The following is a 24,918-nucleotide window of genomic DNA, read 5'->3' as shown; positions in this document are numbered from 1 at the left end:
CTAGTATGAGGTGGTATCAGTCCCTTAGTATGAGGTGGTATCAGTCCCTAGTATGAGGTGGTATCAGTCCCTTAGTATGAGGTGGTATCAGTCCCTAGTATGAGGTGGTATCAGTCCCTAGTATGAGGTGGTATCAGTCCCTAGTATGAGGTGGTATCAGTCCCTAGTATGAGGTGGTATCAGTCCCTTAGTATGAGGTGGTATCAGTCCCTAGTATGAGGTGGTATGTCCCTTAGTATGAGGTGGTATCAGTCCCTTAGTATGAGGTGGTATCAGTCCCTTAGTATGAGGTGGTATCAGTCCCTTAGTATGAGGTGGTATCAGTCCCTTAGTATGAGGTGGTATCAGTCCCTTAGTATGAGGTGGTATCAGTCCCTTAGTATGAGGTGGTATCAGTCCCTTAGTATGAGGTGGTATCAGTCCCTTAGTATGAGGTGGTATCAGTCCCTTAGTATGAGGTGGTATCAGTCCCTAGTATGAGGTGGTATCAGTCCCTTAGTATGAGGTGGTATCAGTCCCTAGTATGAGGTGGTATCAGTCCCTAGTATGAGGTGGTATCAGTCCCTTAGTATGAGGTGGTATCAGTCCCTAGTATGAGGTGGTATCAGTCCCTTAGTATGAGGTGGTATCAGTCCCTTAGTATGAGGTGGTATCAGTCCCTTAGTATGAGGTGGTATCAGTCCCTAGTATGATGAGGTGGTATCAGTCCCTAGTATGAGGTGGTATCAGTCCCTTAGTATGAGGTGGTATCAGTCCCTAGTATGAGGTGGTATCAGTCCCTTAGTATGAGGTGGTATCAGTCCCTAGTATGAGTATCAGTCCCTTAGTATGAGGTGGTATCAGTCCCTTAGTATGAGGTGGTATCAGTCCCTTAGTATGAGGTGGTATCAGTCCCTAGTATGAGGTGGTATCAGTCCCTTAGTATGAGGTGGTATCAGTCCCTTAGTATGAGGTGGTATCAGTCCCTTAGTATGAGGTGGTATCAGTGGTATCAGTCCCTTAGTATGAGGTGGTATCAGTCCCTTAGTATGAGTATCAGTCCCTTAGTGAGGTGGTATCAGTCCCTAGTATGAGGTGGTATCAGTCCCTTAGTATGAGGTGGTATCAGTCCCTAGTATGAGTATCAGTCCCTAGTATGAGGTGGTATCAGTCCCTTAGTATGAGGTGGTATCAGTCCCTTAGTATGAGGTGGTATCAGTCCCTTAGTATGAGGTGGTATCAGTCCCTTAGTATGAGGTGGTATCAGTCCCTAGTATGAGGTGGTATCAGTCCCTTAGTATGAGGTGGTATCAGTCCCTAGTATGAGGTGGTATCAGTCCCTAGTATGAGGTGGTATCAGTCCCTTAGTATGAGGTGGTATCAGTCCCTAGTATGAGGTGGTATCAGTCCCTTAGTATGAGGTGGTATCAGTCCCTAGTATGAGGTGGTATCAGTCCCTAGTATGAGGTGGTATCAGTCCCTTAGTATGAGGTGGTATCAGTCCCTTAGTATGAGGTGGTATCAGTCCCTTAGTATGAGGTGGTATCAGTCCCTTAGTATGAGGTGGTATCAGTCCCTAGTATGAGGTGGTATCAGTCCCTTAGTATGAGGTGGTATCAGTCCCTTAGTATGAGGTGGTATTAGTCCCTTAGTATGAGGTGGTATTAGTCCCTTAGTATGAGGTGGTATTAGTCCCTTAGTATGAGGTGGTATTAGTCCCTTAGTATGAGGTGGTATCAGTCCCTTAGTATGAGGTGGTATCAGTCCCTTAGTATGAGGTGGTATCAGTCCCTTAGTATGAGGTGGTATCAGTCCCTAGTATGAGGTGGTATCAGTCCCTAGTATGAGGTGGTATCAGTCCCTTAGTATGAGGTGGTATCAGTCCCTTAGTATGAGGTGGTATCAGTCCCTAGTATGAGGTGGTATCAGTCCCTTAGTATGAGGTGGTATCAGTCCCTTAGTATGAGGTGGTATCAGTCCCTTAGTATGAGGTGGTATCAGTCCCTAGTATGAGGTGGTATCAGTCCCTTAGTATGAGGTGGTATCAGTCCCTAGTATGAGGTGGTATCAGTCCCTAGTATCAGTCCCTAGTATGAGGTGGTATCAGTCCCTTAGTATGAGGTGGTATCAGTCCCTAGTATGAGGTGGTATCAGTCCCTTAGTATGAGGTGGTATCAGTCCCTAGTATCAGTCCCTAGTATGAGGTGGTATCAGTCCTTAGTATGAGGTGGTATCAGTCCCTAGTATCAGTCCCTAGTATGAGGTGGTATCAGTCCCTTAGTATGAGGTGGTATCAGTCCCTTAGTATGAGGTGGTATCAGTCCCTAGTATCAGTCCCTAGTATGAGGTGGTATCAGTCCCTTAGTATGAGGTGGTATCAGTCCCTAGTATGAGGTGGTATCAATCCCTAGTATGAGGTGGTATCAGTCCCTTAGTATGAGGTGGTATCAGTCCCTAGTATGAGGTGGTATCAGTCCCTAGTATGAGGTGGTATCAGTCCCTTAGTATGAGGTGGTATCAGTCCCTTAGTATGAGGTGGTATCAGTCCCTTAGTATGAGGTGGTATCAGTCCCTTAGTATGAGGTGGTATCAGTCCCTTAGTATGAGGTGGTATCAGTCCCTTAGTATGAGGTGGTATCAGTCCCTTAGTATGAGGTGGTATCAGTCCTTAGTATGAGGTGGTATCAGTCCCTTAGGTGGTATCAGTCCCTTAGTATGAGGTGGTATCAGTCCCTTAGTATGAGGTGGTATCAGTCCCTTAGTATGAGGTGGTATCAGTCCCTTAGTATGAGGTGGTATCAGTCCCTAGTATGAGGTGGTATCAGTCCCTTAGTATGAGGTGGTATCAGTCCCTAGTATGAGGTGGTATCAGTCCCTAGTATGAGGTGGTATCAGTCCCTTAGTATGAGGTGGTATCAGTCCCTTAGTATGAGGTGGTATCAGTCCCTTAGTATGAGGTGGTATCAGTCCCTTAGTATGAGGTGGTATCAGTCCCTTAGTATGAGGTGGTATCAGTCCCTTAGTATGAGGTGGTATCAGTCCCTTAGTATGAGGTGGTATCAGTCCCTTAGTATGAGGTGGTATCAGTCCCTAGTATGAGGTGGTATCAGTCCCTTAGTATGAGGTGGTATCAGTCCCTTAGTATGAGGTGGTATCAGTCCCTAGTATGAGGTGGTATCAGTCCCTAGTATGAGGTGGTATCAGTCCCTTAGTATGAGGTGGTATCAGTCCCTTAGTATGAGGTGGTATCAGTCCCTTAGTATGAGGTGGTATCAGTCCCTAGTATGAGGTGGTATCAGTCCCTTAGTATGAGGTGGTATCAGTCCCTTAGTATGAGGTGGTATCAGTCCCTTAGTATGAGGTGGTATCAGTCCCTTAGTATGAGGTGGTATCAGTCCCTAGTATGAGGTGGTATCAGTCCCTTAGTATGAGGTGGTATCAGTCCCTTAGTCCCTTAGTATGAGGTGGTATCAGTCCCTAGTATGAGGTGGTATGAGTCCCTTAGTATGAGGTGGTATGAGTCCCTTAGTATGAGGTGGTATCAGTCCCTTAGTATGAGGTGGTATCAGTCCCTTAGTATGAGGTGGTATCAGTCCCTTAGTATGAGGTGGTATCAGTCCCTTAGTATGAGGTGGTATCAGTCCCTTAGTATGAGGTGGTATCAGTCCCTTAGTATGAGGTGGTATCAGTCCCTTAGTATGAGGTGGTATGGTAGTATGAGTCCCAGTCCCTTAGTATGAGGTGGTATCAGTCCCTTAGTATGAGGTGGTATCAGTCCCTTAGTATGAGGTGGTATCAGTCCCTAGTATGAGGTGGTATCAGTCCCTTAGTATGAGTATCAGTCCCTAGTATGAGGTGGTATCAGTCCCTTAGTATGAGGTGGTATCAGTCCCTAGTATCAGTCCCTAGTATGAGGTGGTATCAGTCCCTTAGTATGAGGTGGTATCAGTCCCTAGTATGAGGTGGTATCAGTCCCTTAGTATGAGGTGGTATCAGTCCCTAGTATGAGGTGGTATCAGTCCCTTAGTATGAGGTGGTATCAGTCCCTAGTATGAGGTGGTATCAGTCCCTGGTATCAGTCCCTAGTATGAGGTGGTATCAGTCCCTTAGTATGAGGTGGTATCAGTCCCTAGTATGAGGTGGTATCAGTCCCTTAGTATGAGGTGGTATCAGTCCCTTAGTATGAGTATCAGTCCCTAGTATGAGGTGGTATCAGTCCCTTAGTATGAGGTGGTATCAGTCCCTTAGTATGAGGTGGTATCAGTCCCTTAGTATGAGGTGGTATCAGTCCCTTAGTATGAGGTGGTATCAGTCCCTTAGTATGAGGTGGTATCAGTCCCTTAGTATGAGGTGGTATCAGTCCCTAGTATGAGGTGGTATCAATCCCTTAGTATGAGGTGGTATCAGTCCCTTAGTATGAGGTGGTATCAGTCCCTAGTATGAGGTGGTATCAGTCCCTAGTATGAGGTGGTATGAGTCCCTTAGTATGAGGTGGTATCAGTCCCTTAGTATGAGGTGGTATCAGTCCCTAGTATGAGGTGGTATCAGTCCCTTAGTTTGAGGTGGTATGAGTCCCTTAGTATGAGGTGGTATGAGTCCCTTAGTATGAGGTGGTATGAGTCCCTTAGTATGAGGTGGTATGAGTCCCTTAGTATGAGGTGGTATCAGTCCCTTAGTATGAGGTGGTATCAGTCCCTTAGTATGAGGTGGTATGAGTCCCTTAGTATGAGGTGGTATCAGTCCTTAGTATGAGGTGGTATCAGTCCCTTAGTATGAGGTGGTATCAGTCCTTAGTATGAGGTGGTATCAGTCCCTTAGTATGAGGTGGTATCAGTCCCTTAGTATGAGGTGGTATCAGTCCCTTAGTATGAGGTGGTATCAGTCCCTTAGTATGAGGTGGTATCAGTCCCTTAGTATGAGGTGGTATCAGTCCCTAGTATGAGGTGGTATCAGTCCCTTAGTATGAGGTGGTATCAGTCCCTTAGTATGAGGTGGTATAGTCCCTTAGTATGAGGTGGTATCAGTCCCTAGTATGAGGTGGTATCAGTCCCTAGTATGAGGTGGTATCAGTCCCTTAGTATGAGGTGGTATCAGTCCCTAGTATGAGGTGGTATCAGTCCCTTAGTATGAGGTGGTATCAGTCCCTTAGTATGAGGTGGTATCAGTCCCTAGTATGAGGTGGTATCAGTCCCTTAGTATGAGGTGGTATGAGTCCCTTAGTATGAGGTGGTATCAGTCCCTTAGTATGAGGTGGTATCAGTCCCTAGTATGAGGTGGTATCAGTCCCTTAGTATGAGGTGGTATCAGTCCCTAGTATGAGGTGGTATCAGTCCCTTAGTATGAGGTGGTATCAGTCCCTTAGTATGAGGTGGTATCAGTCCCTAGTATCAGTCCCTTAGTATGAGGTGGTATCAGTCCCTTAGTATGAGGTGGTATCAGTCCCTAGTATGAGGTGGTATCAGTCCCTTAGTATGAGGTGGTATCAGTCCTTAGTATGAGGTGGTATCAGTCCCTTAGTATGAGGTGGTATCAGTCCCTTAGTATGAGGTGGTATCAGTCCCTTAGTATGAGGTGGTATCAGTCCCTAGTATGAGGTGGTATCAGTCCCTAGTATGAGGTGGTATCAGTCCCTAGTATGAGGTGGTATCAGTCCCTAGTATGAGGTGGTATCAGTCCCTAGTATGAGGTGGTATCAGTCCCTAGTATGAGGTGGTATCAGTCCCTTAGTATGAGGTGGTATCAGTCCCTAGTATGAGGTGGTATCAGTCCCTTAGTATGAGGTGGTATCAGTCCCTAGTATGAGGTGGTATCAGTCCCTTAGTATGAGGTGGTATCAGTCCCTAGTATGAGGTGGTATCAGTCCCTTAGTATGAGGTGGTATCAGTCCCTTAGTATGAGGTGGTATCAGTCCCTAGTATGAGGTGGTATCAGTCCCTAGTATGAGGTGGTATCAATCCCTTAGTATGAGGTGGTATCAGTCCCTTAGTATGAGTGGTATCAGTCCCTTAGTGGTATCAGTATCCCTTAGTATGAGGTGGTATCAGTCCCTAGTATGAGGTGGTATCAGTCCCTTAGTATGAGGTGGTATCAGTCCCTTAGTATGAGGTCAGGTATCAGTCCCTTAGTATGAGGTGGTATCAGTCCCTTAGTATGAGGTGGTATCAGTCCCTTAGTATGAGGTGGTGGTATCAGTCCCTTAGTATGAGGTGGTATCAGTCCCTTAGTATGAGGTGGTATCAGTCCCTAGTATGAGGTGGTATCAGTCCCTTAGTATGAGGTGGTATCAGTCCCTTAGTATGAGGTGGTATCAGTCCCTAGTATGAGGTGGTATCAGTCCCTTAGTATGAGGTGGTATCAGTCCCTTAGTATGAGGTGGTATCAGTCCCTTAGTATGAGGTGGTATCAGTCCCTAGTATGAGGTGGTATCAGTCCCTTAGTATGAGGTGGTATCAGTCCCTAGTATGAGGTGGTATCAGTCCCTTAGTATGAGGTGGTATCAGTCCCTAGTATGAGGTGGTATCAGTCCCTAGTATGAGGTGGTATCAGTCCCTTAGTATGAGGTGGTATCAGTCCCTAGTATGAGGTGGTATCAGTCCCTAGTATGAGGTGGTATCAGTCCCTTAGTATGAGGTGGTATCAGTCCCTTAGTATGAGGTGGTATCAGTCCCTAGTATGAGGTGGTATCAGTCCCTTAGTATGAGGTGGTATCAGTCCCTTAGTATGAGGTGGTATCAGTCCCTAGTATGAGGTGGTATCATGAGGTGGTCCTTAGTATGAGGTGGTATCAGTCCCTAGTATGAGGTGGTATCAGTCCCTAGTATGAGGTGGTATCAGTCCCTAGTATGAGGTGGTATCAGTCCCTAGTATGAGGTGGTATCAGTCCCTAGTATGAGGTGGTATCAGTCCCTAGTATGAGGTGGTATCAGTCCCTTAGTATGAGGTGGTATCAGTCCCTAGTATGAGGTGGTATCAGTCCCTAGTATGAGGTGGTATCAGTCCCTTAGTATGAGGTGGTATCAGTCCCTAGTATGAGGTGGTATCAGTCCCTTAGTATGAGGTGGTATCAGTCCCTAGTATGAGGTGGTATCAGTCCCTTAGTATGAGGTGGTATCAGTCCCTAGTATGAGGTGGTATCAGTCCCTAGTATGAGGTGGTATCAGTCCCTTAGTATGAGGTGGTATCAGTCCCTTAGTATGAGGTGGTATCAGTCCCTTAGTATGAGGTGGTATCAGTCCCTAGTATGAGGTGGTATCAGTCCCTTAGTATGAGGTGGTATCAGTCCCTAGTATGAGGTGGTAGTCCCAGTCCCTAGTATGAGGTGGTATCAGTCCCTTAGTATGAGGTGGTATCAGTCCCTTAGTATGAGGTGGTATCAGTCCCTAGTATGAGGTGGTATCAGTCCCTTAGTATGAGGTGGTATCAGTCCCTTAGTATGAGGTGGTATCAGTCCCTTAGTATGAGGTGGTATCAGTCCCTAGTATGAGGTGGTATCAGTCCCTAGTATGAGGTGGTATCAGTCCCTTAGTATGAGGTGGTATCAGTCCCTAGTATGAGGTGGTATCAGTCCCTAGTATGAGGTGGTATCAGTCCCTTAGTATGAGGTGGTATCAGTCCCTTAGTATGAGGTGGTATCAGTCCCTAGTATGAGGTGGTATCAGTCCCTTAGTATGAGGTGGTATGAGTCCCTTAGTATGAGGTGTATCAGTCCCTAGTATGAGGTATCAGTCCCTAGTATGAGGTGGTATCAGTCCCTAGTATGAGGTGGTATCAGTCCCTTAGTATGAGGTGGTATCAGTCCCTAGTATGAGGTGGTATCAGTCCCTTAGTATGAGGTGGTATCAATCCCTTAGTATGAGGTGGTATCAGTCCCTAGTATGAGGTGGTATCAGTCCCTTAGTATGAGGTGGTATCAGTCCCTTAGTATGAGGTGGTATCAGTCCCTTAGTATGAGGTGGTATCAGTCCCTTAGTATGAGGTGGTATCAGTCCCTAGTATGAGGTCGTATCAATCCCTTAGTATGAGGTGGTATCAATCCCTAGTATGAGGTGGTATCAGTCCCTTAGTATGAGGTGGTATGAGTCCCTAGTATGAGGTGGTATCAGTCCCTTAGTATGAGGTGGTATTAGTCCCTTAGTATGAGGTGGTATTAGTCCCTTAGTATGAGGTGGTATCAGTCCCTTAGTATGAGGTGGTATGAGTCCCTAGTATGAGGTGGTATCAGTCCCTTAGTATGAGGTGGTATCAGTCCCTAGTATGAGGTGGTATGAGTCCCTAGTATGAGGTGGTATCAGTCCCTTAGTATGAGGTGGTATCAGTCCCTAGTATGAGGTGGTATCAGTCCCTAGTATGAGGTGGTATCAGTCCCTAGTATGAGGTGGTATCAGTCCCTAGTATGAGGTGGTATCAGTCCCTTAGTATGAGGTGGTATTAGTCCCTTAGTATGAGGTGGTATTAGTCCCTTAGTATGAGGTGGTATCAGTCCCTTAGTATGAGGTGGTATCAGTCCCTAGTATGAGGTGGTATCAGTCCCTTAGTATGAGGTGGTATCAGTCCCTAGTATGAGGTGGTATCAGTCCCTTAGTATGAGGTGGTATTAGTCCCTTAGTATGAGGTGGTATTAGTCCCTTAGTATGAGGTGGTATTAGTCCCTTAGTATGAGGTGGTATCAGTCCCTTAGTATGTGGTGGTATCAGTCCCTAGTATGAGGTGGTATCAGTCCCTAGTATGAGGTGGTATCAGTCCCTAGTATGAGGTGGTATCAGTCCCTTAGTATGAGGTGGTATCAGTCCCTTAGTATGTGGTGGTATCAGTCCCTAGTATGAGGTGGTATCAGTCCCTAGTATGAGGTGGTATCAGTCCCTAGTATGAGGTGGAATGAGTCCCTAGTATGAGGTGGTATGAGTCCCTAGTATGAGGTGGAATGAGTCCCTTAGTATGAGTCCCTAGTATGAGGTGGAATGAGTCCCTTAGTATGAGTCCCTAGTATGAGGTGGAATGAGTCCCTAGTATGAGTCCCTAGTATGAGGTGGAATGAGTCCCTAGTATGAGGTGGTATCAGTCCCTAGTATGAGGTGGTATCAGTCCCTAGTATGAGGTGGTATCAGTCCCTTAGTATGAGGTGGTATCAGTCCCTAGTATGAGGTGGTATCAGTCCCTAGTATGAGGTGGTATCAGTCCCTAGTATGAGGTGGTATGAGTCCCTTAGTATGAGGTGGTATCAATCCCTTAGTATGAGTCCCTAGTATGAGGTGGAATGAGTCCCTTAGTATGAGTCCCTAGTATGAGGTGGAATGAGTCCCTTAGTATGAGTCCCTAGTATGAGGTGGAATGAGTCCCTAGTATGAGTCCCTAGTATGAGGTGGAATGAGTCCCTAGTATGAGGAGGAATGAGTCCCTTAGTATGGGGAAGTACTAGTCCCTTAGTATGAGTACCTAGTATGAGGTGGTATGAGTCCCTTCATATGCGGTATAATGAGTCCCTTAGTATGAGGAATAATGAGTCCCTTAGTATGAGGTATAATGAGTCCCTTAGTATGAGGAAAAATGAGTCGCTTCGTATGAGATGGAATGAGTCCCTTAGTATGAGTCCATTAGTATGAGGTGGAATGAGTCCCTAGTATGAGGAGGAATGAGTCCGTTAGTATGAGTCCATTAGTATGAGGTGGAATGAGTCCCTTAGTATGATGTATTATGAGCCCCTTAGTATGAGCCCCTTAGTATGAGGTGGTATGAGTCCCTTAGTATGAGGTATGAGTCCCTTAGTATGAGGTATAATGAGTCCCTTAGTATGAGGTGGAATGAGTCCCTAGTATGAGGTGGAATGAGTCCCTAGTATGAGGTGGAATGAGTCCCTTAGTATGGGGTGGAATGAGTCCCTAGTATGAGGTGGAATGAGTCCCTAGTATGAGGTGGAATGAGTCCCTTAGTATGAGGTGGTATGAGTCCCTTAGTATGAGGTAGAATGAGTCCCTAGTATGAGGTGGAATGAGTCCCTAGTATGAGGTGGAATGAGTCCCTAGTATGAGGTGGAATGAGTCCTTAGTATGAGGTGGAATGAGTCCCTAGTATGAGGTGGAATGAGTCCCTTAGTATGAGGTGGTATGAGTCCCTAGTATGAGGTGGTATGAGTCCCTTAGTATGAGGTGGTATGAGTCCCTTAGTATGAGGTGGAATGAGCCCCTTAGTATGAGGTGGTATGAGTCCCTTAGTATGAGGTGGTATGAGTACCTTAGTATGAGGTGGAATGAGTCCCTAGTATGAGGTGGAATGAGTCCTTAGTATGAGGTGGTATGAGTCCCTTAGTATGAGGTGGTATGAGTCCCTAGTATGAGGTGGTATGAGTCCCTTAGTATGAGGTGGAATGAGTCCCTAGTATGAGGTGGAATGAGTCCTTAGTATGAGGTGGTATGAGTCCCTAGTATGAGGTGGTATGAGTCCCTTAGTATGAGGTGGAATGAGTCCCTTAGTATGAGGTGGTATGAGTCCCTTAGTATGAGGTATTATGAGTCCCTAGTATGAGGTGGTATGAGTCCCTTAGTATGAGGTATTATGAGTCCCTAGTATGAGGTGGAATGAGTCCCTTAGTATGAGGTGGAATGAGTCCCTTAGTATGAGGTATTATGAGTCCCTAGTATGAGGTGGAATGAGTCCCTTAGTATGAGGTGGAATGAGTCCCTTAGTATGAGGTGGAATGAGTCCCTAGTATGGGGTGGAATGAGTCCCTAGTATGAGGTGGAATGAGTCCCTTAGTATGAGTCCCTAGTATGAGGTGGAATGAGTCCCTTAGTATGAGGTGGAATGAGTCCCTAGTATGAGGTGGAATGAGTCCCTGGTATGAGGTGGAATGAGTCCCTTAGTATGAGTCCATAGTATGAGGTGGAATGAGTCCCTTAGTATGAGTCCCTAGTATGAGGTGGAATGAGTCCCTTAGTATGGGGTGGTACTAGTCCCTTAGTATGAGTACCTAGTATGAGGTGGTATGAGTCCCTTCATATGCGGTATAATGAGTCCCTTCGTATGAGGTATTATGAGTCCCTAGTATGAGGTGGAATGAGTCCCTTAGTATGAGGTGGTATGAGTCCCTTAGTATGAGGTGGTATGAGTCCCTAGTATGAGGTGGTATGTGTCCCTAATATGAAGTGGTATGCGTCCCTAGTATGAGGTGGAATGAATCCCTTAGTATGAGGTGGTATGAGTCCCTAGTATGAGGTTGTATGAGTCCCTAGTATGAGGTGGTATGAGTCCCTTAGTATGAGGTATTATGAGTCCATTAGTATGAGTCCCTTAGTATGAGACCCTTAGTATGAGGTGGAATGAGTCCCTTAGTATGGGTCCATTAGTATGAGGTGGAATGAGTCCCTAGTATGAGGTGGAATGAGTCCCTTAGTATGAGTCCCTAGTATGAGGTGGAATGAGTCCCTTAGTATGAGTCCCTAGTATGAGGTGGAATGAGTCCCAAGTATGAGGTGGAATGAGTCCCTTAGTATGGGTCCATTAGTATGAGGTGGAATGAGTCCCTAGTATGAGGTGGAATGAGTCCCTTAGTATGAGTCCCTAGTATGAGGTGGAATGAGTCCCTTAGTATGAGTCCCTAGTATGAGGTGGAATGAGTCCCTAGTATGAGGTGGAATGAGTCCCTTAGTATGAGTCCCTAGTATGAGGTGGTATGAGTCCCTTAGTATGAGGTGGTATGAGCCCCTTAGTATGAGGTGGAATAAGCCCCTTAGTATGAGGTGGTATGAGTCCCTTAGTATGAGGTGGAATGAGTCCCTTAGTATGGGTCCATTAGTATGAGGTGGAATGAGTCCCTAGTATGAGGTGGAATGAGTCCCTTAGTATGAGTCCCTAGTATGAGGTGGAATGAGTCCCTTAGTATGAGTCCCTAGTATGAGGTGGAATGAGTCCCTAGTATGAGGTGGAATGAGTCCCTTAGTATGAGGTGGTATGAGCCCCTTAGTATGAGGTGGAATGAGCCCCTTAGTATGAGGTGGTATGAGTCCCTTAGTATGAGGTGGTATGAGTACCTTAGTATGAGGTGGAATGAGTCCCTAGTATGAGGTGGTATGAGTCCCTTCATATGCGGTATAATGAGTCCCTTAGTATGAGGTATAATGAGTCCCTTAGTATGAGGTATAATGAGTCCCTTCGTATGAGGTATAATGAGTCCCTAGTATGAGGTGGAATGAGTCGCTTCGTATGAGGTGGAATGAGTCCCTAGTATGAGGTGGTATGTGTCCCTAGTATGAAGTGGTATGCGTCCCTAGTATGAGGTGGTATGAGTCCCTTAGTATGAGGTGGTATGAGTCCCTTAGTATGAGGTGGAATGAATCCCTTAGTATGAGGTGGTATGAGTCCCTAGTATGAGGTGGTATGAGTCCCTAGTATGGGGTGGAATGAGTCCCTTAGTATGAGGTGGTATGAGTCCCTTAGTATGAGGTGGAATGAATCCCTTAGTATGAGGTGGTATGAGTCCCTAGTATGAGGTGGTATGAGTCCCTTAGTATGAGGTGGAATGAATCCCTTAGTATGAGGTGGTATGAGTCCCTAGTATGAGGTGGTATGAGTCCCTTAGTATGAGGTGGAATGAATCCCTTAGTATGAGGTGGTATGAGTCCCTAGTATGAGGTGGTATGAGTCCCTAGTATGAGGTGGAATGAATCCCTTAGTATGAGGTGGTATGAGTCCCTAGTATGAGGTGGAATGAGTCCCTTAGTATGAGGTGGTATGAGTCCCTTAGTATGAGGTGGTATGAGTCCCTAGTATGAGGTGGTATGAGTCCCTTAGTATGAGGTGGTATGAGTCCCTTAGTATGAGGTGGTATGAGTACCTTAGTATGTGGTGGTATGAGTCCCTAGTATGAGGTGGTATGAGTCCCTTAGTATGAGGTGGTATGAGTACCTTAGTATGAGGTATTATGAGTACCTTAGTATGAGGTATTATGAGTCCCTTAGTATGAGGTATTATGAGTCCCTTAGTATGAGGTATTATGAGTCCCTTAGTATGTGGTGGTACGAGTTCTCGCTTGTTTGCATGTGTCTCTCCCTGCTGGAATGTGCCTGTCTCCCTGTCTGTACTTCCCTTTCATGGTGCTATAATGGCTAAGCTATTAAAATCCACTTCAGCTCTGACCACAATCAACATTCAATTCTGACTGCCATGCTCTCTCCCTCCCTCCCTCCCTACCTCCTTCTCTCCCTCCCTCTCTACCTCCTTCTCTCCCTCCCTCCCTACCTCCTTCTCTCCCTCCCTCTCTACCTCCTTCTCTCCCTCCCTCCCTACCTCCTTCTCTCCCTCCCTCCCTACCTCCTTCTCTCCCTCCCTCCCTACCTCCTTCTCTCCCTCCCTCCCTACCTCCTTCTCTCCCTCCCTCTCTACCTCTCTCCCAACCCTGTCAGTTATCCACAAAACAGATGCCAGCTTCTCCTTCACAATGACTACTCTCTAATGGCTGAGAGAGAGAGAGAGAGAGAGAGAGAGAGAGAGAGAGAGAGAGAGAGAGAGAGAGAGAGAGAGACCACTGTGATGTTAGCTCCAAACTAGTTTGGAGGCCTGATGCTCTACCCCTCTACCCCTCTACCTTTGACTGGAGGACTGATGCTCTACCCCTCTACCCCTCTACCTTTGACTGGAGGCCTGATGCTCTACCCTTCTACTCCTCTACCTTTGACTGGAGGCCTGATGCTCTACCCTTCTACCCCTCTACCCCTCTACCTTTGACTGGAGGCCTGCTGCTCTACCCCTCTACCCCTCTACCTTTGACTGGAGGCCTGATGCTCTACCCCTCTACCCCTCTACCTTTGACTGGAGGCCTGATGCTCTACCCTTCTACCCCTCTACCCTTGACTGGAAGCCTGATGCTCTACCCCTCTACCTTTGACTGGAGGCCTGATGCTCTACCCCTCTACCCCTCTACCTTTGACTGGAGGCCTGATGCTCTACCCCTCTACCTTTGACTGGAGGCCTGATGCTCTACCCTTCTACCCCTCTACCTTTGACTGGAGGCCTGATGCTCTACCCCTCTACCCCTCTACCTTTGACTGGAGGCCTGATGCTCTACCCCTCTACCCCTCTACCTTTGACTGGAGGCCTGATGCTCTACCCTTCTACCCCTCTACCTTTGACTGGAAGCCTGATGCTCTACCCCTCTACCTTTGACTGGAGGCCTGATGCTCTACCCCTCTACCCCTCTACCTTTGACTGGAGGCCTGGCGCTCTACCCCTCTACCTTTGACTGGAGGCCTGATGCTCCAACCTTCTACCCCTCTACCTTTGACTGGAGGCCTGATGCTCTACCCCTCTACCTTTGACTGGAGGCCTGATGCTCTACCCCTCTACCCCTCTACCTTTGACTGGAGGCCTGATGCTCTACCCCTCTACCCCTCTACCTTTGACTGGAGGCCTGATGCTCTACCCCTCTACCCCTCTACCTTTGACTGGAGGCCTGATGCTCTACCCTTCTACCCCTCTACCTTTGACTGGAGGCCTGATGCTCTACCCCTCTACCTTTGACTGGAGGCCTGATGCTCTACCCCTCTACCCCTCTACCTTTGACTGGAGGCCTGGCGCTCTACCCCTCTACCTTTGACTGGAGGCCTGATGCTCTACCCCTCTACCTTTGACTGGAGGCCTGATGCTCTACCCCTCTACCTTTGACTGGAGGCCTGATGCTCTACCCCTCCACCTTTGACTGGAGGCCTGATGCTCTACCCTTCTACCCCTCTACCTTTGACTGGAGGCCTGATGCTGTACCCCTCTACCCCTCTACCTTTGACTGGAGGCCTGATGCTCTACCCCTCTACCTTTGACTGGAGGCCTGGCTCTCTACCCCTCTACCTTTGACTGGAGGCCTGATGCTCTACCCCTCTACCTTTGATTGGAGGCTTGACGCTCTACCCCTCTACCTTCGACTGGAGGCCTGATGCTCTACCCCTCTACCTTTGACTGGAGGCCTGATACTCTACCCCTCTACTTTCGACTGGAGGCCTGATGCTGTACCCCTCTACCTTTGACTGGAGGCCTGACGCTCTACTCCAGTCAAACTGAGCACCAACTCAAAGTCTACTGTTCCACAATGACACCTAAAAAAAATATTTATATTATATTACGATTCAGCTGTCAGCACCAAACCACATGAACCAGACTGTTTATAAAACACTCACCCTCTGGAGTGGCTGAGGTACACAGCAGCCTCTGGCCATGCCACGAGGGGTCACCACTCCAACCCTGGGGGGCGGGAGATGGAGAGAGACAGAGACAGAGACAGAGAGAGAGACAGAGACAGAGACAGAGAGAGAGAAATATTTAGGGAAGAATGAAGAGAGGGAGGGATAGAGGTAAAGAGACAAGGAGGGAGGGAGAGGGAGAGAAATAGCGAGAGAGGGAAGGAAGGAAGGATGGAGAGAGGGAGAGAAAGAGAGAGATATAGCGAGAGAGAGAGAGAGAAGGAAATAGGGAGAGAAAAAGAGATTAAATATTATACTGACAATAAATTGAAATCGGAAATTGTTGCGTTTATAAGATTTTTAACCTGTTAGTCCTATAGGGGCAGTATTTCATTTTGGATAAAAAGACGTGCCCGTTTTAAGCGCAATATTTTGTCACGAAAAGATGCTCGACTATGCTTGGAATTGATAGTTTTGGAAAGAAGACACTCTGACATTTCCAGAACTGCAAAGATTTTCACTGTGAGTGCTATAGAACAAAATCTACAGGCAAAACCAAGATGTTTGAGTGACCAGGAAATCAACAGGATTTCTGGAGGCACGTTTTCCATGATCGCCTTATATGGCTGTGAATGCGACAGGAATGAACGGACACTTCCTATCGTTTCCCCAGGTGTCTGCAGCATTGTGACGTATTTGTAGGCATATCATTGGAAGATTGACCATAAGAGCCTACAATTACCAAGTGTCCCGCACGGTGTCTGCGTGAAATTGGTGCGCAAAAGTCAGGTACCAGTATTTTTCCATCCGAATCAGAGAAGAATGCACGCTTCCAGGGACGGCATTTCAATGAAGAGATATATGACAAAACACCTTGAGGATTGATTCAAACAACGTTTTCCATGTTTCAGTCGATATTATGGAGTTAATTCGGAAAAAAGTTTGACGTTTAGGTGACTGAATTTTCGGTTAGTTTCGGTAGCCAAATGCATAGTAACAAAACGGAACGTTGTGTCCTACACAAGCATCTTTCAGGAAAAACTGGACATCTGCTATGTAACTGAGAGTCTCCTCATTGAAACATCTGAAGTTCTTCAAAGGTAAATTATTTTATTTGATCCCTTTGCTGGTTTTTGTGAATATGTTGCGTGCTAAATGCTAACGCTAAATGCTAAGCTAGCTATCACCACTCTTACACAAATTATTGATTTTCTCTGGTTCTAAAGCATATTTTGAAAATCTGAGACGACAGGATTGTTAAGAAAAGGATAAGCTTGAGGACAGGCATATTTATTTAATTTAATTTGCAATTTTCAGAAATCGCTAATGTTGCGTTATGGTAATGAGCTTGAGGCTGTAGTCACGATCCCGCATGCGGGATGGGGCGGCCTCAGAGGTTTTAAGAGTTACAGTTCATATGAGAAAATCAGTGAATATAAATAAATTCATTAGGTCCTAATCTATGGATTTCACATGACTGGGAATACATTCATTAGGTCCTAATCTATGGATTACACATGACTGGGAATACATTCATTAGGTCCTAATCTATGGAGGTCACATGACTGGGAATACATTCATTAGGTCCTAATCTATGGAGGTCACATGACTGGGAATACATTCATTAGGTCCTAATCTATGGATTACACATGACTGGGAACATGCATCTGTCACAGAGACCTTAAAATAAATTGACCTCACAACGGACCTCAAGATCTCATAATGGTATTTCTGTGCATTAAAATTGCCATAGATATAAAATGCAATTGTGTCCGTTGTCCTAAACTTATGCGTGCCCATACCATAATCCCACCAACACCATGGGGCACTCTGTTCACAACGTTGACATTAGCAAACCGCTCGCCCACACGACGCCGTACACATGATGTGATGTTGTGAGGCCGGTTGGATGTTCTGACAATGTTCTCTACAATGACGTTGGAGGCGGCTTATGTTAGAGAAATTAACATTAAATTCTCTGGCAACAATTCTGGTGAATGTTGCTGCAGTCAGCATGCCAATTGCAGGCTCCCTCAAAACTGGAGACATTGGTGGCATTGTGTTGTGCAAAACAAATGCACATTTTAGAGAGGCCTTTTTCTGTCCCCAGCACAAGGTCCACCTGTGTAATGATCATGCTGTTTAATCAGCTTCATGATATACCGCACCTGTCAGGTAAATGGATTATCTTGTCAATGGATAAATGCTACTATACTAACAGGGATGTAAACAAATTTGCGCAAAACATTTTAGAAGGGAAAAAAAATGCTTTTTTTGAGCGTATGGAACATTTCTGTGATCTTTTATTTGATAAAACTTCACATGTTACGTTTATACTTTAGATCAGTGTTGAAATAAACAGAATCCATGACAACCACTTGATAAATACAAATATACATAATGTAGTTAGCCCTCTGGACTTTGTTTTTGTTTACAGCATTATACTAAAATGGATTAAAAGTGGTTGTAATTTATTAAAAATAAAAAAAAACAGAAAAAAGCTTATTTATTTACATGAGTATTCAAACCTTTCGCTATGAGTCTCGAAATTGAGCTCAGGTGCATCCTGTTTCCATTGATCACCTTTGAGATGTTTCAACTACAACTTGATTGGAGTCCACCTGTGGTAAACTCAATATGATTGGACATGATTTGGAAAGGCACACACCTGTCTATATAAAGGTCCCACAGTTGACAGTGCAGGTCAGAGCAGAAACCAAGCCACGAGGTCAAAGGAATTGTCCTTAGAGCTCCGAGACAGGATGGTGTCGAGGCACAGATCTGGGGAATGGTACCAACACATTTCTGCAGCATTGAAGGTCCCCCCACAAATGGGCAATATACAGTACCAGTCAAAAGATTGGACACATCTAGTCATTCAGGGGGTTTTCTTTATTTTTACTATTTTCTACATTGACCGGTACTGTATGAAGAGACAAATACCCTTTAACGGAACTACAACGGGGCTAAAACGCACACACACACACGCACACGCGCGCATGCACACACACACTCACACTCACACACACACAGGTGTGACTGAGTAGAGAGCAACTGAATACACTCAGACTGACAGAGTAATGAGAGTCTATATATACACACAGGAGAAAACAGGCTACCACACACACACACACACACACACACACACACACACACACACACACACACACACACACACACACACACACACACACACACACACACACACACACACACACACACACACACACACACACACACACACACACACACACACACACACACACACACACACACACACACACACACACACACACACACACACACACACACAGTGTGAGCAGGGAAGGAGGGAGAGAGGGAAGGAGTCAAAGAGAGAAGAAGGGGTGGTAGGTAAGAATCATTCATTCTCTCTCTTGTTTTTTAGCAACCCTGAGTTAGTCAAACAAGGAGTTCCCATATGGGCACTACGTTTTTAATTAGTTAAGAGAGAACACAAGACAACATATCACGACACACATAAACACACGTCACATTTTCTGCAGAGATGAAAGCCTTTTAAGGCACCAACAGTGAGAAGTACTCATAAAGTGAGAGAGCTGGAGGGAGAGAGAGAGAGAGAGAGAGAGAGAGACAGAGGAGAAAGACAGGGAGGAGAAAGACAAAGGGAAGAAAGAGGGAAAGGGAAGGGGAAGGAGAGGAGAGAGATGGAGAGAGAGAGGAAGAGGAGAGAAGAGGAGAGAGGGAAGAGGAGAAGAGAGAGAGAGAGAGAGAGAGAGAGAGAGAGAGAGAGAGAGAGAGAGAGAGAGACAGAGAGAGAAAGAAAGAAAGAAAGAAAGAGAGAGAGAGACAATAACCCTATTAACCTGTGCATATTTAACACCACACAAGTTAGGTGACAATTTCAATTAGAAGCATTTGATTTTGCATAAAAGGATTTGATGGCTTTCATTCATTCATGATTTAAATATCAATATGAACATTTGATAAAGCAGTGATTCCATTACTAGTACACCCTGTCATAGACTGTGTGACTAGACTACTGTCCCACTGATGGCCCATAAAGGGATTTGATGGCTTTCATTCATTCATGATTTAAATATCAATATGAACCCTGTCATAGACTGTGTGACTAGACTACTGATGATTGATTAGAATGACATATTTCAGAACATTGACACCCAATCAGCTCACAGTTTTCTGAACAGTATAGATACAGGCTATAGATACAGGCTATAGATACAGGCTATAGATACAGGCTTTACATAGGCTATAGATACAGGCTATAGATACAGGCTATAGATACAGGCTATAGATACAGGCTTTACATAGGCTATAGATACAGGCTTTACATAGGCTATAGATACAGGCTATAGATACAGGCTATATATACAGGCTATAGATACAGGCTATAGATACAGGCTATAGATACAGGCTTTACATAGGCTATAGATACAGGCTATAGATACAGGCTATAGATACAGGCTATAGATACAGGCTATAGATACAGGCTTTACATAGGCTATAGATACAGGCTATAGATACAGGCTATAGATACAGGCTATAGATACAGGCTATAGATGCAGGCTATAGATACAGGCTTTACATAGGCTATAGATACAGGCTATAGATACAGGCTATAGATACAGGCTATAGATACAGGCTATAGATACAGGCTATAGATACAGGCTATAGATACAGGCTATAGATACAGGCTATAGATACAGGCTAAAGATACAGGCTATAGATACAGGCTATAGATACAGGCTATAGGTACAGGCTATACATACAGGCTATAGATACAGGCTATAGATACAGGCTATAGATACAGGCTATAGATACAGGCTATAGATACAGGCTATAGATACAGGCTATAGATACAGGCTATAGATACAGGCTATAGATACAGGCTATAGATACAGGCTATAGATACAGGCTATAGATACAGGCGATAGATACAGGCTATAGATACAGGCTATAGATACAGGCGATAGATACAGGCTATACATAGGCTATAGATACAGGCGATAGATACAGGCTATATATACAGGCTATAGATACAGGCTATAGATACCAGGCTATAGATACAGGCTATAGATACAGGCTATAGATACAGGCTATAGATACAGGCGATAGATACAGGCTATACATAGGCTATAGATACAGGCGATAGATACAGGCTATATATACAGGCTATAGATACAGGCTATAGATACAGGCTATAGATACAGGCTATAGATACAGGCTATAGATACAGGCTATAGATACAGGCTATACATAGGCTATAGATACAGGCGATAGATACAGGCTATATATACAGGCTATAGATACAGGCTATAGATACAGGCTATAGATACAGGCTTTACATAGGCTATAGATACAGGCTATAGATACAGGCTATAGATACAGGCTATAGATACAGGCTATAGATACAGGCTTTACATAGGCTATAGATACAGGCTTTACATAGGCTATATATACAGGCTATAGATACAGGCTATAGATACAGGCTTTACATAGTCTATAGATACAGGCTTTACATAGGCTATAGATACAGGCTCTAGATACAGGCTATAGATACAGGCTTTACATAGTCTATAGATACAGGCTTTACATAGGCTATAGGTACAGGCTATAGATACAGGCTTTACATAGTCTATAGATACAGGCTTTACATAGGCTATAGATACAGGCTATAGATACAGGCTTTACATAGGCTATAGATACAGGCTATAGATACAGGCTATAGATACAGGCTTTACATAGGCTATAGATACAGGCTTTACATAGGCTATATATACAGGCTATAGATACAGGCTATAGATACAGGCTATAGATACAGGCTTTACATAGGCTATTGATACAGACTTTACATAGGCTATAGGTACAGGCTATAGATACAGGCTTTACATAGGCTATAGATAGATACAGACTTTAAATAGGCTATTGATACAGGCTTTACATAGGCTATAGATACAGGCTTTACATAGGCTATAGATACAGGCTATAGATACAGGCTATAGATACAGGCTATAGATACAGGCTATAGATACAGGCTTTACATAGGCTATAGATACAGGCTATAGATACAGGCTTTACATAGGCTATAGATACAGGCTTTACATAGGCTATAGATACAGGCTTTACAGACAGTGGGGCAAACAAGTATTTCGTCAGCCACCAATTGTGCAAGTTCTCCCACTTATAAAGATGAGAGAGGCCTGTAATTTTCATCATAGGTACACTTCAACTATGGCAGACAAAATTAGAAAAAAGATCCAGAAAATGACATGGTATGATTTTTAATGAATTTATTTGCAAATAATGGTGGAAAATAAGTACAGAAATGAGACTCAACACTAGGGGGCGAGAAGCTACATAAATTAGACTCAACACTAGGGGGCGAGAAGCTACAGAAATGAGTTTCAACACTAGGGGGCGACAAACTACAGAAATGAGACTCAACACTAGGGGGCGAGAAGCTACAGAAATGAGTCTCAACACTAGGGGGCGAGAAGCTACAGAAATGAGACTCAACACTGGGGGGCGAGAAGCTACAGAAATGAGTAACGAATCATGACAACGAGGTTATAATAACTTCCTTAGCTAACGAGGAGCTAACGAGGAGCTAACAAGGAACTAACAAGGAACTAACAAGGAACTAAAGAGGAACTAACGAGGAGCTAACGAGGCGCTAACGAGGAGCTAACGAGGAGCTAACGAGGAGCTAACGAGGAGCTAACGAGGAACTAACGAGGAACTAACGAGGAACTAACGAGGAACTAACAAGGAACTAACGAGGAACTAACGAGGAACTAACAAGGAACTAAAGAGGAACTAACGAGGAACTAACAAGGAACTAACAAGGAACTAAAGAGGAACTAACGAGGAGCTAACGAGGCGCTAACGAGGAGCTAACGAGGAACTAACGAGGAACTAACGAGGAACTAACTAGGAACTAACGCTGATTTTTTTTCACTGTTTATTTGGACAAATTCAGATTACGCAGGTGCTCGTGTAGTTCGAATTTGGGGGGAAAGTGGAGGGGATATTTGGCTGAAAGACGAGCCTAAAACTGTCTGATGGTCTTTGTTTAATATCCATCTCAGTAGTACATTTCTTTGACACGTCTCACACCAGAACGAATACCAAGCATCTGACACAATCACGCTTGAGATGCTTTAACTATGGGCTAGAAGTCTAGAGAACACAGGGAGGGAACAGAGAGCCCAGATACAGCCAGCCATCTGCAATACATCTCACACACACACACACACACACACACACACACACACACACACACACACACACACACACACACACACACACACACACACACACACACCTCTATAGGGGCTAGTCTGGATACCACATCAAAACAGTCTAAAAAACCCTGCCTCCCTGAGTGTGTGTCAATGTGCAGTGTCATTGTGACGTGTGTGTGTGTGTGTGTGTGTGTGTGTGTGTGTGTGTGTGTGTGTGTGTGTGTGTGTGTGTGTGTGTGTGTGTGTGTGTGTGTGTGTGTGTGTAGTATACAGACAGACGACAGCTTGTCATGATGAAAAGCTTTATTCTCATCTGAGTCCTGACACAAACACACCAAACACACCATGATACCCGAGGAGTGTGTGTGTGTGTGTGTGTGTGTGTGTGTGTGTGTGTGTGTGCGTGCGAGGGAGTGTGCGTGTCGTAGGGACGGGCATTTGAAATGATTTCACTATTCAAATAATATTATGATATTATTACGGATATCTAAAGAAAACGTTGTTTTTTAAAACTTCAATGGAGCTCTGGAGCAGGGGCCAGTGAGGAGGAGGGGCCAGTGAGGAGGAGGGCCAGTGAGGAGGAGGGGCCAGTGAGGAGGAGGGGCCAGTGAGGAGGAGGAGGCAGTGAGGAGGAGGGGCCAGTGAGGAGGAGGGGCCAGTGAGGAGCAGGGGCCAGTGAGGAGGAGGGGCCAGTGAGGAGGAGGGGCCAGTGAGGAGCAAAACCAGTGAGGAGCAGGGGCCAGTGAGGAGGAGGGGCCAGGGAGGAGGAGGGGCCAGTGAGGAGGAGGGGTCAGTGAGGAGGAGGGGCCAGTGAGGAGCAGGGGTCAGTGAGGAGGAGGGGCCAGTGAGGAGCAGGGGCCAGTGAGGAGGAGGGGCCAGTGAGGAGGAGGGGCCAGTGAGGAGGAGGGGCCAGTGAGGAGCAAAACCAGTGAGGAGCAGGGGCCAGTGAGGAGGAGGGGCCAGTGAGGAGGAGGGGCCAGTGAGGAGGAGGGGTCAGTGAGGAGGAGGGGCCAGTGAGGAGCAGGGGTCAGTGAGGAGGAGGGGCCAGTGAGGAGCAGGGGCCAGTGAGGAGGAGGGGCCAGTGAGGAGGAGGGGCCAGTGAGGAGGAGGGGCCAGTGAGGAGCAGGGGTCAGTGAGGAGGAGGGGCCAGTGAGGAGCAGGGGCCAGTGAGGAGGAGGGGCCAGTGAGGAGGAGGGGCCAGTGAGGATCAGGGGCCAGTGAGGATCAGGGGCCAGTGAGGAGCAGGGGTCAGTCAGGAGGAGGGGTCAGTGAGGAGCAGTGAGGGGCCAACTGACTGGTGCTAGTTAGACTAACTGACTGGTGCTAGTTAGACTAACTGACTGAAGCTAGTTAGACTAACTGACTGGTGCTAGTTAGACTAACTGACTGGTGCTAGTTAGACTAACTGACTGGTGCTAGTTAGACTAACTGACTGGTGCTAGTTAGACTAACTGACTGGTGCTAGTTAGACTAACTGACTGGTGCTAGTTAGACTATAGTGACCGGTGCTAGTTAGACTATAGTGACTGGTGCTAGTTAGACTAACTGACTGGTGCTAGTTAGACTATAGTGACTGGTGCTAGTTAGACTATAGTGACTGGTGCTAGTTAGACTAACTGACTGGTGCTAGTTAGACTAACTGACTGGTGCTAGTTAGACTAACTGACTGGTGCTAGTTAGACTAACTGACTGGTGCTAGTTAGACTAACTGACTGGTGCTAGTTAGACTAACTGACTGGTGCTAGTTAGACTAACTGACTGGAGCTAGTTAGACTAACTGACTGGTGCTAGTTAGACTAAATGACTGGTGCTAGTTAGACTAACTGACTGGAGCTAGTTAGACTAACTGACTGGAGCTAGTTAGACTAACTGACTGGAGCTAGTTACACTATAGTGACTGGTGCTAGTTAGACTAACTGACTGGTGCTAGTTAGACAAACTGACTGGTGCTAGTTAGACTAACTGACTGGTGCTAGTTAGACAAACTGACTGGTGCTAGTTAGACTATAGTGACTGGTGCTAGTTAGACTAACTGACTGGTGCTAGTTAGACTAACTGACTGGTGCTAGTTAGACAAACTGACTGGTGCTAGTTAGACTATAGTGACTGGTGCTAGTTAGACTAACTGACTGGTGCTAGTTAGACTAAATGACTGGTGCTAGTTAGACTAACTGACTGGTGCTAGTTAGACAAACTGACTGGTGCTAATTAGACAAACTGACTGGTGCTAGTTAGACTATAGTGACTGGTGCTAGTTAGACTATAGTGACTGGTGCTAGTTAGACTATAGTGACTGGTGCTAGTTAGACTATAGTGACTGGTGCTAGTTAGACTATAGTGACTGGTGCTAGTTAGACTATAGTGACTGGTGCTCGTTAGACTATAGTGACTGGTGCTAGTTAGACTATAGTGACTGGTGCTCGTTAGACTATAGTGACTGGTGCTAGTTGGATTATAGTGACTGGTGCTAGTTAGACTATAGTGACTGGTGCTAGTTAGACTATAGTGACTGGTGCTCGTTAGACTATAGTGAC

At 45.7% G+C, this 24,918-nt stretch overlaps 1 protein-coding gene across 1 annotated transcript in view; it reads right to left on the bottom strand.

Annotated features, from left to right (window-relative positions):
* LOC127911261 (calcium uniporter protein, mitochondrial-like) overlaps positions 1-24,918 on the bottom strand; it is a 142,187-nt gene that overhangs the window by 20,554 nt on the left and 96,715 nt on the right. The window contains exon 3 of the mRNA XM_052477426.1: positions 15,138-15,201. Within this exon, the coding sequence (XP_052333386.1) occupies positions 15,138-15,201 (64 nt within the window). The remainder of the gene's footprint in view (positions 1-15,137; positions 15,202-24,918) is intronic.

The sequence above is a fragment of the Oncorhynchus keta genome, chromosome 24, assembly GCF_023373465.1.
Source record: "Oncorhynchus keta strain PuntledgeMale-10-30-2019 chromosome 24, Oket_V2, whole genome shotgun sequence".
Lineage (NCBI taxonomy): Eukaryota > Metazoa > Chordata > Actinopteri > Salmoniformes > Salmonidae > Oncorhynchus > Oncorhynchus keta.
The sequence above is the reverse complement of the archived record's forward strand: the minus strand, read 5'-3'. Positions and strand labels throughout refer to the sequence as shown.